Source organism: Typopeltis vanoorti, chromosome 6, assembly GCF_054136105.1.
Source record: "Typopeltis vanoorti isolate ZY-2024b chromosome 6, IOZ_Tvanoo_1.0, whole genome shotgun sequence".
Taxonomy (NCBI): domain Eukaryota; kingdom Metazoa; phylum Arthropoda; class Arachnida; order Uropygi; family Thelyphonidae; genus Typopeltis; species Typopeltis vanoorti.
In genome coordinates, this window is record NC_143554.1 from 122,478,699 (window position 1) to 122,498,537 (window position 19,839).

Consider the following 19,839-nt stretch of genomic DNA (forward strand, 5'->3'; position numbering starts at 1 on the left):
TGAAAAAATAATGTTTTTATGTATCGATTATGTGAGGCAATTTGTACCTGTAATTTCCAGTTTGTTTAAATAATTCAATGTTTATTAGTATTCTTTTCCTTTATAAATACCCGAAGAAGGCTGCTATACTACCGAAACTAGTAGTATTTATCATTAAAATCTTTATATGTTATCTCGGTCTTGTAGTCATTAAATCTATATTTTTTTCAAATATATATATATAAAAAGATAAGTCGAAATTTGAAATGTTTTTATGTCAAGTTTTTTGTCTCCGGCTTACCAGCCGGGAACTCGGGGTTGGGCACTGTAGGTGCTGGGGAGGGGGCAGAACCCCCCCCCCCCAGTATATATATATATATATATATGAAGTCAGAGTTCACTATTCACAACCAATAAACAGACTGAAGAACAATTACTGGATAGCAGTGTTTCATTCTTGCCTGAATTGGTCATCGTGTAGACCTCACGGGAGCATCATTTGATCATTGTGTGATGGTAAATGGAGTAGATGATGAAGAATGAATGCATGTAGGCCATTGAAAGCTTTGATACTAAACAAAAAGATTAAATAGAGTGTGACGTTAAATGAGGTTCTAATGTATATTTTATTGATAATTAACTCTATTCAATCCACTTATCATCAACTCTCACTACAGAACACTGCTATAATAAACACATTATTAAAAAATCCCAATTAAAGCTTCATAAACATAATGATATGCTAAAAGAAATTTATCGCTATAACAACTATTTCTGTCTTGTGGCAGACTGATGACAAAAATAGGCCCAGGAAATTACTTGAAAACAGCACACAAACTTGTCTCTTATAAAATTTAAAAAAAAAAAAAAACACTTTCTAATGCTTATTCATTAATAACATCCTCATTATTTATTTTGTCTTTTTTTTTTTCACATTACATGAATACGTTAACATGCTATTATAAATAAGTATTATTTTGAAATGTTAATAGATATAATTTATTTAAAATTTTCTTTTTGATGCTAGTTCATTAAGAATAAATATTCTTGTTATTTATTTTATTAAGACTTTTTGCATGACATTAATTTATACTATTCAAAATGTGACCATGTAAAGAAAATTATGCGGTGTGTCTGGAATGCAAGTATGTTATTGGAAGCAATGTCTCTGGATTTTTTTTTTTTTTTAATTAAATTCTAGTCAGTTTTTTTTTTTTTTTAATCTGTTTCAACAAACTTATCAATGTTCTGATTTCTAAGACTTCATTAACTATTGTTAAGAATTTTGATGCTGCAAGAACTTAGTCAAAATATATTGAAATTTCTAAAAATTCCTCAGATGTACTTTGAATAATCTGATATGCTTTTATAATGTGTATTGAATTTGACTTCAGATGTTTAGATAATGGAGATGAATCAACACATTCACTGACAATGTTAGTGACGGGGAAACTGGTTGATCACTTGATACTTAAATTGTGAATATGATTTTGAAGTGGTTTGTGAAAATATATCAAAAAAGGAAAGTGTAATGTTTAAGAGAAGTTAAAAGTGATGCTACATTTTATGTTACGGTTGATGTTACAGAAAAAATTATGAGTTGAATTTCTTACATTGTGATTCGACTCATAATTTTTTTTTCTGTGATGAAATCATCTTTAATAACAAAAAATTTCTGTAATAAAAAAATGTAGCATAATTTTCACCTTCTCCTAACGATCTTGTACTTCCCTTTTTTTACATATTTATGGGAATGTTATTACATATTAACACTATTACATGTGTTAATATGTAATAATATATAATATATTAATAGTGTAATATATAACTCATTATAACATTACCATATAAAAAGTAGATTATTATTATTTAGCAGCCACAAATACATCTAGGCATTTTTGGCTGCTAAACACTGAATTGCCACGATATGCATCTGCACAGATAGTGCACTGCATGTCTGAATTATTGTGTGTGTGTGTGTGCGCGTGCGTGTGCATTTCACCACATTTGTTGCACATTTGAGAAGTATTTACATTTTATGATCATATTTTCTGAATAAAAATAACTCTTGAATGAATTTTAGAAATATGGCTGATATTTTGACTCATTCACATAATGACCCGCCAGGCCACTGTCCCTGTTTCTGGCCCTAACGAGTTTGCTGTATTGAGATCCAACAGTGTTTAGAATTATTTTAGAATGCAAGATACCAGGTCTTTTAACAGTTAACAGAAAATGATTAGTATTGAAATCCTTATTTTCAGTGATATGTTGATAATCAGCATTTACATTTTCCTTTAGTTGAAAAGAGGCTTTCTAATAAGGAGAAAAATGCATTGGGTTTATTTGACTGTAATAATATGAAAAAATTATAACTAACTAGTTTCACTGCAGATACTTGTGGCTTTGTAAGTTAAGATAAAAAAAATACAGTAAAGGGCTAATGTGAACTATAAACACAGAACATGCAAGAGCTGTTACGATATGAGTTGAAAACAGAAACCACGTGGAGTGTGGGAACTGGAAGGAGTACTTGTTGTTCAGTGATGTGTTCGAGATAGCTGGCTGAACGAGAGAAAGTCAACTATATAGGGATCTAGAGAGAAAGTCAACTATGTAAGGATGGAAACAGAATCTAGAGAATATTGGGATTATATTACTTATATTGTAATGGTTCCTACATTACTGAAATACAGAACATGTAGGAACCATTACAATATAAGTTGAAAACAGAAACCACATGGAGTATGGGAACTGGCATGGGTTAACTATTGTTCAGTGATGTGTGCAAGATAAGTTGGCTGATAAGATAGTCTGATGTGCAGAAAGATCAAATGAGTCATTTCCAAATATCACACAGGATCATTCCTTGATTCCTACTGGGTGTGTCTTGTGAATGAATAACCATACTAGATTGCTATGAGAGGTGAAGTTGTTCAATGGGTATTTCTAAGAAAATGATACGAAAATATTATTTTCTACTCATGCTCCGAAATCTAATTCCAACATTCTGTAAAGAACTTCTGCTTCCATCCCTTGTATTGGTAGACTTTCTCTCAAGATTGCTAGTCTCCTCAAATCTCGTGATATGAGTGGCTTTCAAGCCCATTTTGACTATATGAAGTTTATTGAGTTTGTCTAAAGACTACAACACTTGTTATAAACATCCTGTAGTTAATAACATGTCATGTTCTTGGGCCTTTCTTACATAAGCCAGACATCTAGGAGTTTGGAAATTAGGCAGAAAGAGCATATTGGGGACGTTAATAACAACAGAGAAGACAGCTTGGGCCTAGCTTTTCACTTCTCCCACACACTCATCATAACAATGAATGGGATAAGAGATTCATGCCTTACATAGAGGACAACTTCACTTCTTGCAACATAAAAGAATCTGTTATAGTCGTCCATTCACAAGGCACACTCAATAGGAACCAAGGAATGATCCTGTTGAATATTTGGAAATAATTTGGATTTTTCTGCACTTCAGACTAACTTTTCAGCCAGCTATCTTACACACATCACTGAACAACAACAACAACTACCCCCTTCCAGCTCCCACACTTCACGTGGTTTCAGTTTTCATCTTATATTGTAACAATTCTTACATTTATCTTATCTTAACCCAGATGAAGCCATAAGTATCTGCAGCAAAACTAGTCAGTTATCATTTTTTCATATTATTATGGCCAAATAAACCCAAAGTATTTTTCTCCTTATAATGATTTTACTGGTAAAGTGTAGGTATTAATCAGGCCTATCTAATATTGCTTGACAAAATTTTTTTTGTCTGGACCAGCGGATGAAAGGATCAATTAATATATATATATATATATATATATAAGATAATTGTTCACTGGTGTCATTTCTCTGTTCTCTGATTGTTTTGAAAACTTGTGATTCTGAATTCTTGTTTTGTGTTGCTTTTCTTGGTTTCACTTATATTTATCTTGTAGCTCAGAAATTATTCTAGATGTCTTCTCTTCCTAAGAAAATAGAAAATCCATCTTGTTGCTCACTTTTCGTACCTTACTAAAAATTAAAAATCCATTGATCATCTTCTACACTGTATGTAGAAGAAGATAAAGAAGAGGATCATAAAAGATGAAAATGGTGAAATCTTGATGATTCAGGTGAAATAGAAAAAAAAGGAAGCAAAATGGACTGAAAACAACAACAACAACAAAAAAAAAAAAAAAAAAAAAACCCAGAAGAATTGTCCTAACAAGTCACGTGAGACATGATGATGCTAACAGAAAGAATAAGGAAATTAATGGAAGAAAATCTGAAAGATGAGCAGGTAGGATTTAGAAGACAGAAGTGTTGTGTACCAAATATTAATTGTGGAGAAAGCTCTGCATAAAAATAAAAATGTTTTGCTTACTTTCAAAAAGCATTCTACAGTATAGTCAAAAAGCAGCGTGAGCTGCACTGCACTTGAATCTTATTGGGTGGACAGAAACCTGATATGTCTTTTTCAGAACATCAATGATGACAATGCAGAGACTGCTTTGAGAAACTGTTCAAAAATAGGAAGATGGTTCTAGACCACAAAAGGTATGAGATAAAGAGACCCAGTATTCCCAAGCATCTTTATCCTGTTTTTAGAAAGAAGAATGGATGTAATGAAGAATAATATAAGGGGAATTTCATTTCAAGGTACTAAAATAAACAACTTGCGATTTGCAGATGATATAGTCATTATTGAAGAAGATAAAGAGGAACTAGAAAGAACAGTGCTGAAATTAAGGGAAGGGATATGGGTTGATAATGAATATGCAATAAAACAACAATGATGATATTCAGAGAGAAGGGAATGAAAAGGCAAATACAGGTCAGTGGATAAGACCTGGAAGATGTTAGGAACTTCACATACCTAGGGAGCAGCATGACACACAATTTAGACTGTAATAAAGAGATGAGATTTCTGATAACAAAAGCAAAAGTAAACCTGCAGGCAATGGACAAGATATGGAAAAGTAAATCAGTTTGCCTTCCTATAAAGCTGAGACTGCTGGAAACATGCATATTCACAAGTGCTCTATGGTTGTGAGACATGGGTAATAGTCAAAGACTGTGATATTAGTTTTTGAAAGAACACATTATAAAACGTGGGTGACCAAACTTGCTTAATATAAGAGCCACATATGATGACCTTCAGATGTTTGAGAGCTGCAAGACACAAACAAATATTACACACCGTTTTTATTGTTACATGCACATTTTGTTACAAAAATGTTATATAAATATTAAGAAATACATGTACATAATAATATTTATGTACAAAATCTTGCACACCATGAAACCACAAACCTCTGAGGGCTTCTTTCATTTTTGGGGAACAAATTAAAGATGCAAGTCTCATATCCAATGAATATAGAGGATGTTCTAATATTTCCCATTTCTGCCTGTCCAACATCTCTAGCACCAGTTGCAACACATGGCATCATGCATTGTTGTGCAACAAACATGGTGCAGAATCCATGCAAAAAATGTGGTTGCTTTCTCCTTAAAGCAGGATGCAAATGTTGCTCTAGAAATCACCGATGGTACTGTGCATTAACAGTTTGCCCTTGGGGCACAGCATGTTGAAGAATGATACCTTGAACATCAGTGACAATCAGCATGACTTTGACTTTGCTGGGTTCCTGGGAAAGTTTTTTCAGATGGGGTGATCCTGAATGGCATCATTCATTGGTTTGTCTCTTCAGTTCAGGCTCATAAGCCCTTGCCCAAGCTTCATCAGTGGTTATGATACGATTCAGGAATGCATCTGCATCATTTTTGTATCATTCCAGATGGAGGCTAGCAACCGTGTACCTGTGTGATTTTTGCATCTCAGTCAAGTGAAACCCAACCAGCTGAAATTTTGCCAAACCGAGACTCTCTCCCTTTCCTGGGCCAAATGCTGTGCAGGCCATTGCCGATCAACCATGTTCATCTGAAATGGTGGGTTGTCTTGCACAGCAATTATCCTCTAAGTGATCCTGCCCTGCATGAAATGCACTGACCCACCTTGTGACAGTCTGGTGTGTGTGGTAGGGCACTGTCACCACAGACTTTCCTAAGGCCACGATAACAGTTACTCGCAGGACCTTGATCCAGGATCATTGTTCTAGTCTTGTGAACATACCTTAGAGCATTGCACACTGAGACATTCACTTTAACCACTTCTCCATACAAGAACACTTATTAGAATGGGCTGTGTCACCTTGTGCACATGTACAGTAGATACAAGTGCCTCTATCTGTCAAAGGTAACATTTCAGTTACCAACTACATCTCCTGACAGTGTTGCCACTACTTTATTTACAACTCTCGTGTACCAAATGTTTTAATCCTGACTTAAAGGGGTAAAAACAGACATTTTTAATGATATTTATTTGTCCTAGTAAATATCTGGTCAAAACATGGAGAAAAATATGTAAATCAATGAAATTAGAGATATTTTTATCAGATGCCACCTTACCAAATTATATCTTATCATAATATTTTTATGACACAAACAACATTGCTACATTTATCAAGCGTAGAGGTATCGTAATAGTTACTGTTAGTAGAAGTCCATGAGTCTCCATCTTGGCTGTGAGTCATTGAAAATCTGGTGATATATTGTCAAGGCTGTACAGAATTAGTTCTGTCAGGTGATTATTTGCAAGGATGTACACAAATTTCCAAAGTATCAGAAATAAAGGAGAGGAGTTTTGGGCATTTGTCAGCTCAACTTGGCCAAAAAGTATTGGCATTGGCAAGACTTGGTTGTCAGAGAATGATGTAGTTACAGGGACAGAATGTAATGGATATTGTATTTTTAGAGAAGATAGAAGAAATAGGGCTGGAGAAGGGGTATTATTAATGATAGCTGAAGAACTTCAAACAGCAAAAATAGATGTTAAGAAAGATTGTAGATCTGATGGAAATGGTTCATTGAAGCTGTCTGGTGTGAGATAGAGGCCAATAGGAAAAAATATATTGTTGGCTGTTGCTGCTATAGACCTGGGGGTCCAGAAGAAGATGTGGATGACATTCATCAGCAAGAGATTAGCACAATGAGTGCAGGCCGAGTAGCTATCATGGGAGACTTCAACTATGATGATATATAGGAAGGAGGAATGGACACATGGCAAAATGGAATTTATACAGTTACTAAGGGATAATTACCTGAAACAGCACGTGATGATCGGGACTAGGGGTTTTGAGAGTGTTGGATCTGGTAATAGCATCAGAAATCTATCTGTAACTACAGTAGCATCTCTACCTCTGATCAAGAAAAGTGACTATGCAGTCTTGTCCTGAGAGGTTGCTCAACATGTGGAAATTTCAGTCAAAAAAGGTTATGCAGAACTACAAAGCTGGTGATTATGACAAACTTACGAGTCAACTTGGAGCAGTGCAATGACATAAGAAACTACATGGTATGAATGTCATTAGTGCATGGAAAACAGTCAAGGATTGTTTGAGTGAGGCAGTATCACAGTGCATACCCAGGGTGAGGAAAATAAACTGAGTAGGGATTAAGTGGATTACTAGCGATATCAAGCAGGAACTGCAAAAAAAGAAATCATTGTGGAAGGCATATAAACAACAAGGTGATCAGCATGCCCATGAGCAGTATAAAGCACAAACAAAGAAGGGTAACTAGTATGGTAAGGAAGGCTAAATCAGATTTTGAGAGAAAATTAGCTAAGCCAAAAATAAATCCAAAAGAGTTTTTTTTGCTACATAGCAAGTAAGAGAAAGAATGATTATGGAAAGATAACTTTACTCAGTGCTGATGGCCGGAAAGTGACAGAAGCAGAAGAAATAGTTCAGTTACTAAATAATCACTTTGTAAGGGTATGTTATCCAGGTGGTGACTTTACAGTTACTGAACTGACAGGCACTGATGTGAGCATTGAGGTAGATGAACTGGAGGTACTCAGTATATTGAAAAATATCAATGTGAATACAGGAGTGGGACTAGACAGTACGTCATCTCGTGTACTATGAGAATGTGCAAGTGAACTGGCAGTGTCTCTGCCGAAGTTGTTTAATCTAAGTTTCAGCTCTGGCAACATCTAAGGGAGTGGAAAGATAGCTCCATTACATACAGGTGGCTCCAGCACAGAAGCAAATTACAGACCAATTAGTATCTCTGAAGTGGTGGTTAAAGTATGTGAAAAGTTGGTTAAAAGTAAAATTCAGGAATGGGTGTATAGGAATATTGATATTCTATAGGGGCAGCATGGCTTTGAAAAAGGTACATCCTACCTTTATAATTTATTCACATTTTATAATAGATAGCAGAATTCGATAAAGGAAATGGCTACACAATAATACTGCTGGACTTTGCAAAGCCATTTGACAGAATACTGCATGGAAAACTATTACATAAGTTGGAGCAAATGGGAATGGATATGAGGCTGGTGGTTGATAGACATCAGAAGGTGGTGTATGGTGAAGTAAAATCAAAGCAACAAGGGTGACTAGTGGAGTACCCCAGGCTCTTCTGTACTATGACCACTACTCTTTAATTTGTACATTAATGATATAACAGAAGATTTGAAGGAGGATATTCAGTTGGCCATTGCAAAATGATGCCCAACTAGGGAGGACAATAGTTGATAAAGGTGATGTACTTGTAGGTATCTTACAAATGCCTTTTGGGATGAAAAGATTATATATGTATCATATTGATGGTTCTAGTTTACAGGAAATTGATGATGGTAAGGGATCTTGGGGTGATGGTGGATAGAGATTTGAAATTCAATATTTAATTTGTACATTAATGATATAGACTAAACTAAACAGAGGATTACTTGGATGCTGAAGAACACATTGACAAGTAAGGATAGGGAGGTTATTGTCCCTCTTTATAAGGCTATGATTCGGCCACACATTGATTACCTGCATTTCTTGGGGGATTGGGAGGGGATTCAGAGACAAGTGGCCAAGATAGTGACGGGTCTGTGGAATATTCCTTATGAGGATAGATTGAGGGTGTGTGGGTTACAGAGTTTAGCTGACAGGCAGAGGAGAAGGGACAGCTAAAAGCGTTCTGTGTGATTGACACAGAAGAAAGTTTTCAATACATGGGGAGTAGTATGAAAACAAGGGATCACACTTGGAAGTTCTCTAACAGTATGGTTAGTAAGGATTTGTGGTCTAGGTTCTTTACTTTTAGAGTAGTAAATGAGTGTTTTGACTCCATGTACTTTTTTTTTGTGATCCACACAGAAGAGGCACAAGTAGTTAATTATCAGGATTGCCCTCTTCTGGATAGAATCGAGCAATCTCAAACATGAGAGTGATATTCCATGGCTGGGTGGATTTGAGCCTTGTGTAGAGTCAGCATCTGTGAAGGTGTGAAGTAGTGTTTTGTGCAAAAAAAAAAAAAAAAGTACACCAAGTTTTTTGACAGCTGCAGAAGCTATAGTTGAAATGTGGTTGTGCTAGAAAAGGTAGAGGTGCAGATCAGTCTGAATAGAAAAATCTGATATCTTAGTATTACTGAAGGTAAGGGGGAGGGATGCGAGTTCTTGTGAGAGATCAGACAGGACTGAGTTTTGCTAGCATTGAAGTTTGCAAGGTTATCCTTGCCCCACTGGGATATAGCTAGGCAATATCTTGAGTATATCCATATAAATAATAATTAATAATAATAATGACTGCATGATGATTACAGAGTACAGTGATTCACGGCAGTATGTTGTGCTGAAAATTTAAATGAGTTGCACACTCATTTGCTTCAGTGCAGGATATTCTGGAACTTGCTCCAGAACTCAGTCGTAGACTGGGATTTATGGATAATCCCATAAATCCCAGTCTCCTCTAATAGAATTAAAGGAGGACCCAAGTCCTCCTTTAATTCTATTAGTTCTATTTCTACAGTAGAGTGGTGATTCTGTAACCACAGGTTTGAAAATTGAACACCTATCATTGATCACATCAACCATGAATGAATTTACAAGAAAGGTGCAACATGGCTTCAGCTTCTGCAAGCCCTCAAACTTGTTTAGGAAATTATCAAGCAGTCCTTGTAATTTTATCTTTGCATTCTTCCAGTTTATGGTCTTTTATTTCAATATCAGGGAATATTTACTCTCCTTTTGAGATTGGAAAAGTAACTGAAGTTTCTTGACTATATGTCTCTTTGAAAAACTTTATTTTATTCTGAAAGCTGAAAATTGTTTGAATAAGATCGGAAATAATCTTAATCCTTCTCCTGAAATGTTAAGTTGAGAGTTTGTAAATGAGTCAGTATGGAACATTAGATCTTGCATCCATTCATCATTTTCCACTTGAGGAAACTAGAATCTAGAATCTTTCCACTAGAATCTTTTCTTTTCTTAAAGAAAAGTAGTAAATAGGCTCCAACAGATCCACAAACCTACTTAAGGCATTGCTGGTTGATAGCCACCTCACAATGCAGTAGAAAGTACATCACTGGATTTATCTTGAAGCTCCAGTTCTTCAATAAAATTTTTTAACTGTCAGTGGGTCTTCCCATTTAAGCATATGAAATTGACAATTTGAAGAACAGATTTCATAACATCTTCATATTTGAAATATCTGGCTGCAAGATGTTCATGATAAATAATGCAATGAACAGGGAGAAACTGAAAAGTTGGGATTACTTTTCATAAGTGTAGTTAATCCTGCATTTTCTCCACCATTCCAGGTGCTCCACCTGTTGCTACACTGACAAGTTTATCCAGTGAAAAATAAGCAATTATTAAGGCTATGTCAAGCACATTTTTAATCTCAACACCATGAGCTGTTTATTTTAGTGCCACTAAGTCCAACATCTCTTCTTTCACAGCTACATCAGAGGAAATATAATGAATAAATACCACTGGTTGTGGGTTGTCTTATATGTCTGTAGATTTGTCAAGAGTTAAGCTGTGAATACAAGTAAACTCTATAAAGCATTTTGCCTGCAACATCAGCACTGATCTGGGTGATGCACTTCTCTGTAGTTTGTGAAGCTGGTGTTTGTGCTATTAGTTGCTAACGTTTTTGGATCTAACACTGTAACAGATTTGCCATCAGAATATGGGCATTTAACATGTGCGATATTCTATGATATAACAAAACTAACTTCAGTCATTGTATTGGCTTCTGTACTGAACATTGTTGAAGTGTCTGCTGGCTATTTATTGATGATTTTAACACAGTTAACCGATTTTTCTGTAATTCTGATTTAAGTGGATAACCAGATGAAAAGTTTTTGTGATTTGTTTCACAGTGGCATTTCAAGTTACTGACTTTGTAAGGACTGAGTGACACATTGCAGATAAGACACAATGGTTTAACTCTTTTAATGGTGAATGCAAAATCTTCCTTCCACTCTTGATTAAAATTTCTGTTTTCATCTTAATACTTTCACTCTTTACAGTTTGATAATGCCATCTTCCTTCACAAAATTTTCACAGACACTTCTAAAAAAAATTATATTGAAAAGAAACAATAAGCTCCAACATCCACAATGCAACCAAACTCTACAGTGCCAAGTATTACACTAACACTGCTAATTTCACTACCTGCAACACAGCCACACACCCACGATCACAAGCCAAGTCCACTAAAACTAACATTGTCAGCGCTGACTTGTACAATTATTGATTCTCCAGCATAATTCATCTGTAATTTTTGCTGATTCGAAATTTTTTTAATCCCTGATTCAAATCTAGCATTAAAATTACTATCTAAATTCTTAAATATATTTACTCACCATGAACAGTAAACTTACATTTTAATCCAGTAAACCTCTCAATTTATACCAGGTAAATAATTATAAAGCTTGAAAATTTTTTATTTATCTGTTATATTAATTGAGATGCAAAAAGCAGCTCAGCCAACATGTTTCCTCAAGGTGCACATTATATGTCAAAGAGTCACATGTGGCTGCAGTACCATGTATAGTACCGAACCATATATATATATATATGTGTGTTCTCCCCAGGACCTTTTGAATGGGCAAACCGCCCACCCGGCTAATTAATGTTATGAATTGACATGGCTAAATAATGAGCAAGAATGGAAAAATAATTTAAGACATTCTTTAATTAATAGTGATGAGAAATCCAACCGGAGAGTCTCGATACTCGTGAGACAGCTTGATTTCTTGCATTGCAAGCCAATCTCGAGAGCTTCAGATATTCACTTTGATGCACATCAATCCGTACGTGGAAGAAGACAAGAATTGGGATCTCAAATGCAACAGTATCGGTTGCAAAGAAGATCTTTTACGAAAGAGACATGATTTTGATGTTTGAAAGAAATAAATTGTGAAAATTGAGCGAATTCGAATCGAAGGCAAAAATCAATGTTAAAAATTTACATTTAATTTTTTTAATAATGGTTTTTGTTCAAAGATCGTGAGTCAGGTATTTAATATTTTATTTTGTAAAAGAAAATAGGCCCTTTTTAATTTATCTAACTTGTCTAGATCGTGGCAAAGGCAAGATGTTGACTTAACCGAAATAGAGCCAGTCTTAGAAGCCAGAAAAACTATCCATCATGGAATTGAAAGACACTCCTGGCAGTCACTTTCAAAATCTTCATCAGCATCTTTCAGGTGAATGGTCAGACCTTCACAATGATTATTCAGATTCTAATGTTATTACGTTTAAGACTACAATATATGATAAATATATAGGCACAGTTATTAAACACCTAGAAGCAAGATTTCTAGATATGCCAATCATTTCCTGGTTTCCAAGACTTTTCAATGAAGAAAGTCATGATCAACGTGAGGCTTCTGAGATTCGTTTTGATTATTATTCTAGAAATGGAAGTCCTGCAGTTTTAAACTATGAAAGTACTAAACTAGAATGTGCAGTTGCATCAAAAATGATTAATGGACAATCATACAAAAATCTAGATCCAAGACAAATACTGCTGCAATTAGCAACAAGATCTGAGCTTATAGAGTCTTTTCCAAATTCAGCAAAACTAGCTGCTGTTGGACTGGCCATACATGTGAGCACAGCTGAATGTGAAAGGAGTTTCTCTGCATTAAAAAAGGATAAAAACCTGTATGAGGAATCACATCAGTCAGAACACTCTAAATAATCTGATGCTGATTTCACTGGATCGACCAGATCCAACAGATTTTAATTACAAAAAAAACTGCCGACAACTGGGCTTCTAAGAAGAAGAAGAGAAGAATTAATGTATTGCATTTTAAGCTGTGAGCATTACAATGTTTTTCATTACTTAATGAGAAATTAAGAAAAATCCTAGTCTTGTTTGTTATAATTACTATATAAAATATTATCCTTGTTTGAAGTAATTTCTAAGAAAATTACTATTTTAATTTGTTATAAAAAAGGGTCTTTCTTAACTCATTAAAAATGTTTGTATGCCTGGCTAATGCTTCATTCCACTTGGCTGGTAAAAATTTCTGGGGTGAACACTGTGTGTGTGTTATAAAAACACTGGGGGGGGGGCTATAGCTGTCCACTGTGAATTGTACACTATAACAAACATTTCATGTGATTCACAGGCATTTGCTGTAGTGAACTGTTCTGTTTATTTCTTATAGTTGATATAACCCTCTGAATGTTAGGCAGATTTCTTGTGGGATGTTCTGCATAAACACACACACAACACACACACACACAGTATATAATGCATGTAGGCTTTATTTTTCTAAAGAAAAATACCTTCATAAATTAAATGGGATTCATCCAGACATTTTTTTTTCTGGTTGATGGTAGATGTGTTTCATTGCCTGTCACAAGACTTCCACTCTGCTCAGATTTTGAGGCCTGAAGTGGCTTGAAAAAAATTCCATGTTTGGTCTCTAGACAGGATTTCTGGATTACATATCATTTGTTCACCGATGCTACTAATGTACTATAGTACTAAAGGTATACAATCCTTCATGAGTGGATTAACATTATTTAAAAAAAAAAATCAGAACCATGCAAAACCTTTGCAGCATTAATAGTGTCTTAAAAGACCAAAATATAAGAGCTGAGATCTTAATGGAGACCTGAAAAATAATGCTCCATAGCTCAGTCAGTATAGACAGAGCCCTTTGGTCAGAAAGACCCCAGGTTTTTCATCTCTCAGAATAAGCAAACCAGCCCCATGAACACCCACAAATCTACAGCCATGAATACTTACAACAGTGTGGAAGAGATCAGGTCCTCATCACATTATCCTTACACCCATAGTCAACCATGAGTCACATTATGGTAGTCAACCTCCTGGATGGAGACGATACATGATGATGATGAAAAATAGTGAATTAATTTGGAAGAAAATTATTAACAGAAAGCTGAAATATAAATACAGCAATAATATAAACTTAATTATTTAGTGTTATCATAGAACTGCCTGTTATACTTCTGAGGTATATGTCAAGAAATTAAGACAGTGATAATACTGTATAAAAATCAGACACTTTCAGGTATAAATTACAAGTTCTATTTTTCCATGCATAATATTATTAGAAAATTGTTCCTGAAAACATCTTCAACATATAAAATATTTTGTAGTTTTTATTTTCTGTATTTTCAAAATAAAAATGACATGCATTTAATTTTGTGCAGGGTATTGTGAAAGGAAGAAGTGGAACACATTACTGTTATGATGAAGACTTAATAGTTCCCATTGTTGAGAATGCTCGAGAAGAAAAGACCTTGAAGGTATTTATTTTGTATTTTATATTATGATAAGTGGCTAAATGAAAAATGTAAAGGAATGGAAGTAGAGGAATTGGACAACAAATACAATGTAAAGAAATGCATAAATCAATTCAAGCTCTGACAAATAAAAAGAAAAATTTCAACCATAATCTTTGTATAAAAGATCAAAATGGAAAAATACTGCTAGAAACACAAGATATCATAAAAAGATGGAATGAATATGGAAAAGAACTGTTCGACTCACACAGACACACCAGATATACAAAATGTGGATGGTGAACCAATTACATATGAAGAAATAGAATACGCTGTAAGACAAATGGAAACAGGTAAAACACCAGGCTCTGATCAGATCCCTATCGAATTGTTGAAGAAATTAAATGAAAACACAATTAATGATCTGAGGTTATTTTGTTATATGATAATGTATATAATACTAGATACATCCCTGATGATCTAAGAAAATCTATCTTTGTCACTATCCTCAAAATTCCAGGGACTTTTGAATGTTCAGAATATAGACTAATAAGTTTAACAAGCCACGTTACAAAATTATTACTGAGAATCTTAAAAAGAATAATAGGCACTTTGTCAATAGAAATAGAAGACACTCAATCAGGTTTTCAAAAAGACAAAGGTACAGAAGAAGGAATTTTCAATCTGAAAACGTTATGCAACAGAAGGCTCGATAACCAGAAAAGCATATAACTTTGTTTTATTGATTACACCAAAGCATTTGATTCAATAGGGCACAAGAAATGATTACATATTCTACAGAATAATGATCTAAAAGGAAAAGATCTACATATAATTACAAATATATACTGGAATCAAATGGCCTCAATAATATACAAAAATGCATATTCTAACAGCTTTAAAATCAAAAAAGGAGTAACACAAGGAATGTGCCTTATCACCTTTATTGTGTAATACATATAGTGAGCAAATTTTTAAAGATATTACAGAATTTAAGGGTGATAAAGTCGGGGTTAGGAACTTCAACAACTTCAGGTATGCAGATGAAACTGTCCTTATTGCTGAATCTGGAGATCAGCAATAAGCAACAAGGGGTATACAGGATATGATAGTACTACATGAAAAATTTACTTCATTACTAACTTCCTATCTGCAATTTTCCTCCAAATCAGTCTGTTACTTGTCAAGACTCCAACATTATCAGATCTTATATTTCTATCATCTAAGGCACTTTGTACCGTATCAATTCATCTATATCTTGGGTCTTCCTCTGGTCGTTTTCCTACCAACCTGGCAGAGAACACTTGTTTTGCTAATCTTTCCTTGCCCATTGTTTAAGTGACCATACCACCTGAGATTAGCTCTGCTAATGCATTCCTGAATGCTGACATTGTCAAGTTCTTTCCTAATAACCTCGTTTTTATTATGATATTGCCATTGATGCCATCTGTACATGCCTCTAATCTTTCTCAGGACTCTCATATCTGCGGTCTCTAGTCTTTGGTCAAGTGTTATACTTCTGACCCAGATCTCAGATCCATAAGTTAAAACTGGTTTGAACACTGTCTTGTATACAGCTAATTTAGTGTTCCGACTAATTTCTCTCTTATTCCATATGAATTTATTCAGTTGACTTCGTACCATACCAGCTTTATTGATTCTGTTGTCTATTTCCATATTTAATTTACCATCTTCACTAAAATTCATGCCTAAGTAGATGAAATGTTTTACTTGTTCCACAGGTTCTCAATTCATAATGCAGTTGATATTTTCAATGATTCTGCCTATTTTCATAGTCTTTGTATTTTTATCGCTGACCTTCATACCATATCTATTACAACAGTTATTCAATTTAGTCAGGGAATCTTGCAGACTTGTAGCAGAAGTGTAACATCGTCTGTATAAAGCAAAGAGCTGACATTAACACTTCAATCTTGATATCATGTTTAATACCACTTTCCTTCATAATGTGATCCATATAGATAATGAATAACAGAGGGGATAATGTACATCCTTGTCTCACACCAGATTTAACATTAAACCATCTTCCTGTACTTCCTTCAATTTTAACTGCTGACTTACAACTCAAATAAAGACTAAGTATTGCTTGATATAATGCCCCATTGACACCATATAACTGTAGCGTATTGAATAGCTTGTCTCTTGGCACCTTGTCATATGGCTTTTCCAGATCTACAGAACTTAAATACAGATCTTTATTATATTCCCATGATTTCTCAACTATTTGTTGTAAAGTGAAGATCTGATCCTGACAGCCTCTATTTGGCCTAAATCCAGCTTGTTCTTCACCAAGCTTTTCTTCCACAATTCTTCTCAACCATTTCTCAAGTATACTTGCATAAATCTTACCAGGAACACTCAGTAGGGAAATACCTCTGTAATTCACACATTCAGTTTTATTTCTCTTTTTATATATGGGTACTATGAGGGCTCTGCTGTGATAATCCAGAATACATCCCTCTGTCCAGGCTTTCTGAAATATGCAGTGCAGCCACTGTAAGACTTTTATACTACCATACTTCAGCATTTCTGGTCAAATATCATCTACTCTTACTGCATTTCCACATTTCAAGCTTTTGATGGTGGCTTCTACTTCAAGTATGGATATGTATTCCTAACTGAATGCTTGTTGAGTGTTTTTTACCACTGTGCTATCACTGCTTGTTTCATTTAGCAATTTTTCGAAGTAATTATTCCATATTTCTAGGATATCTTTTTTTCCCGTTTTCATGTCACCTTTAGAGATGATAAAGGAGTTAGAGATGATAAACTCCTTTATCATTATATTTCTAGGATATCTTTTTCTCTCGTTTTCATGTCACCTTTATCATCTCTAACTCCTTTTACAGCACTCTTTCCTCCATTTCTAAGCTTCTTCAACAACCTCCAAAATATTTTGCCACCTTCTTGATATTTATTTTCTATATTCTTGCCAAAGTCCTCCCATGAATCTTGTTTAGCTAGTTTTACACAGTGTTTAGCTTTCTTACATTTGTCTCTGTATTCTCTAAGAGCACAAGCTGACTTATTTGCCAGGAACTTTTGATATGCTTTCTTCTTCTTTTCCTTCACTGCCTCTTTAACTTTCTGTCTCCACCATGGAGTTCTGATTTTTTTATCCTTGTCGTCAACCTCACCCCATGCCTCCCTGGCTGAATCAATCAGGGTTTTCTTCAAGGCTTGCCACTGAATCTCCAAGGTTTGGTTCCTGTTCTCAAACTTTTTCATTTTTCCTTCAATAATCTTTGTGTATTTTAGTCTACAGTTCACATCTGAGAGTTGCTCAACTTTTATTCACTTTAAAAGTTTCTTACATGTTCTTCTTTTCAATATGAAATTCAGTTTTATCCTGTTCAAAACTAAATAGTAATCACTTCCAATTTCAAATCCTCTGTACACTCTGGTGTCCTGCACCAGGGAGAAAACATCACTATCAACAATAACATAGTCAATGAAACGTTTCTTATTCCTTGCCTCTTCCATGTGATTTTGTGCACATTTTTATGTTGGCACATGGTGTTAGTAATAACTAGTCCACGTCCTGAGCAGAAATCCAACAGGTATTTGCCATTATTATTAGCTTTGCTCTCTTCACTAAATTTTCCCATAATATTTTTGTATGGCTGACAATCATTTCCTACTCTGCTATTTAGATTCCCAACAAGGACCAATTTTTCATTGTGTCAGTTACTTTCTCGAAAGCCTCAAAAAAATCCTCCACTTCTACCTTAGTAGAACCTTCTGTGGGACCATAGGCACAAATAAGTCTCATTGTCCAGTTCCACATTCTGATATTTGCCCACATCACTCTACTTGAGACTGCCTGCCATTCAAGATTAGCCTTGTATTTAGTGTTGAATACTATGGCTACTCCTTCTTTTCCTTGATTGTCATTGCCTGAATATAAAATTTTGTATTTATTGCTCAGAAAGGTCTCACCCATTTTTGTCTTTTTTTGTTTCGGTCACCCCTATTATGTCGATCTGGTACTTATATAATTCCTCAGCTAGCACCATTTCTTTGCCATTTACTTCTTACGTTGATAGTACCGATCTGTAACTGGTGATGTTGAGTTGGGATGTGTTTTCAGATTTTTACGAGTCGCTGACTTTTTGCTGTTCGCCCTGGTTCCCTGGCAAAAACAATGGGGGGGGGGCTTGTTTAACCGGGTGACACCCTAGCTGACATAAAATTTTGTCATGTTGTACCATCATTTTGTATTTTGGTTTAAGCCAATAAGAATACAATTTGCTCGGCTAAATTCCAAATTGCCAGCCCATTATCGTTCGTTTAGTATCCAGGTAGATTCCTAACAGGGTGCACCACGAGAAGGTGTGGATTGGACATTAGGTCAGAAGCCCTAGTCCGTTCTCCACATTCCTTTAAATGCTATGTGGAGGTCTCCTCTCAATTATACAGCTTTGACCATTAAGCACATCTGAATCTGAAGATGATCTTCAAAACTTAGTCACAGAAATTTATGACAGAGGTTTAGAAATGGTATTAATTATTAACCTGAAGAAAACAGAGTGCATGATTACACCAATATAACCAAAAAATAAGAAACTAAATATAACTGTTAACCAAAAGAAAATTGAATAGGTTAAATCTTTTATATATTTGGGACAAATGTTTACAGAAGGAGGAAATTCCTTTAAAGAAATAAAAAGAGGAATAGAGATAGCAAGAAAAGCCTTTATTGATATGAAAACTGTTCTAACATCCAGAGACATTAACATAGACACAAGAAAAAGATTAATAAAATGCTATATCTAGTCAAGTCTTCTCTACAATAGTAAAACTTTGGCTAAATAAAGAAGCAGAGAAAAAATTAGAAGCTTTCGAAAATTCTTCTGATCATCAGAAGAATGTTGCAAATATTATGGATGGAGAAAATGAAAAACAAAGATGATTTAAAGAAAGCAGAAATGAAAAGAACATTGGAAAGACTTTTAATGGGATTATATTGATCAGGTGCATATAATAAACAACTATGTTATACCAACTAGTTTCATCAACTAAGACTGTTGGCATCTTCAGGGTACATAACTGATGTAAGGCACTAACAAGTCAAAAACTGTTACAAACTATAATCAACCGATTCCGATTATATTAAACAAAGAACAGAGTGCGTACAATACATGCATAGAGCGTGCATGATATCACTTGTTTTTATTTAGGAATGTCTATGGTTGGCACTATAATTCAGTTCTGGCGAGTTGAAG

At 34.7% G+C, this 19,839-nt stretch overlaps 1 protein-coding gene across 1 annotated transcript in view; it reads left to right on the top strand.

Annotated features, from left to right (window-relative positions):
* LOC150105886 (uncharacterized) overlaps positions 1-19,839 on the top strand; it is a 138,671-nt gene that overhangs the window by 46,933 nt on the left and 71,899 nt on the right. Inside the window, exon 5 of the mRNA XM_090393656.1 lies at positions 14,522-14,617. Coding sequence (XP_090249782.1) covers positions 14,522-14,617 — 96 coding nt within the window. The remainder of the gene's footprint in view (positions 1-14,521; positions 14,618-19,839) is intronic.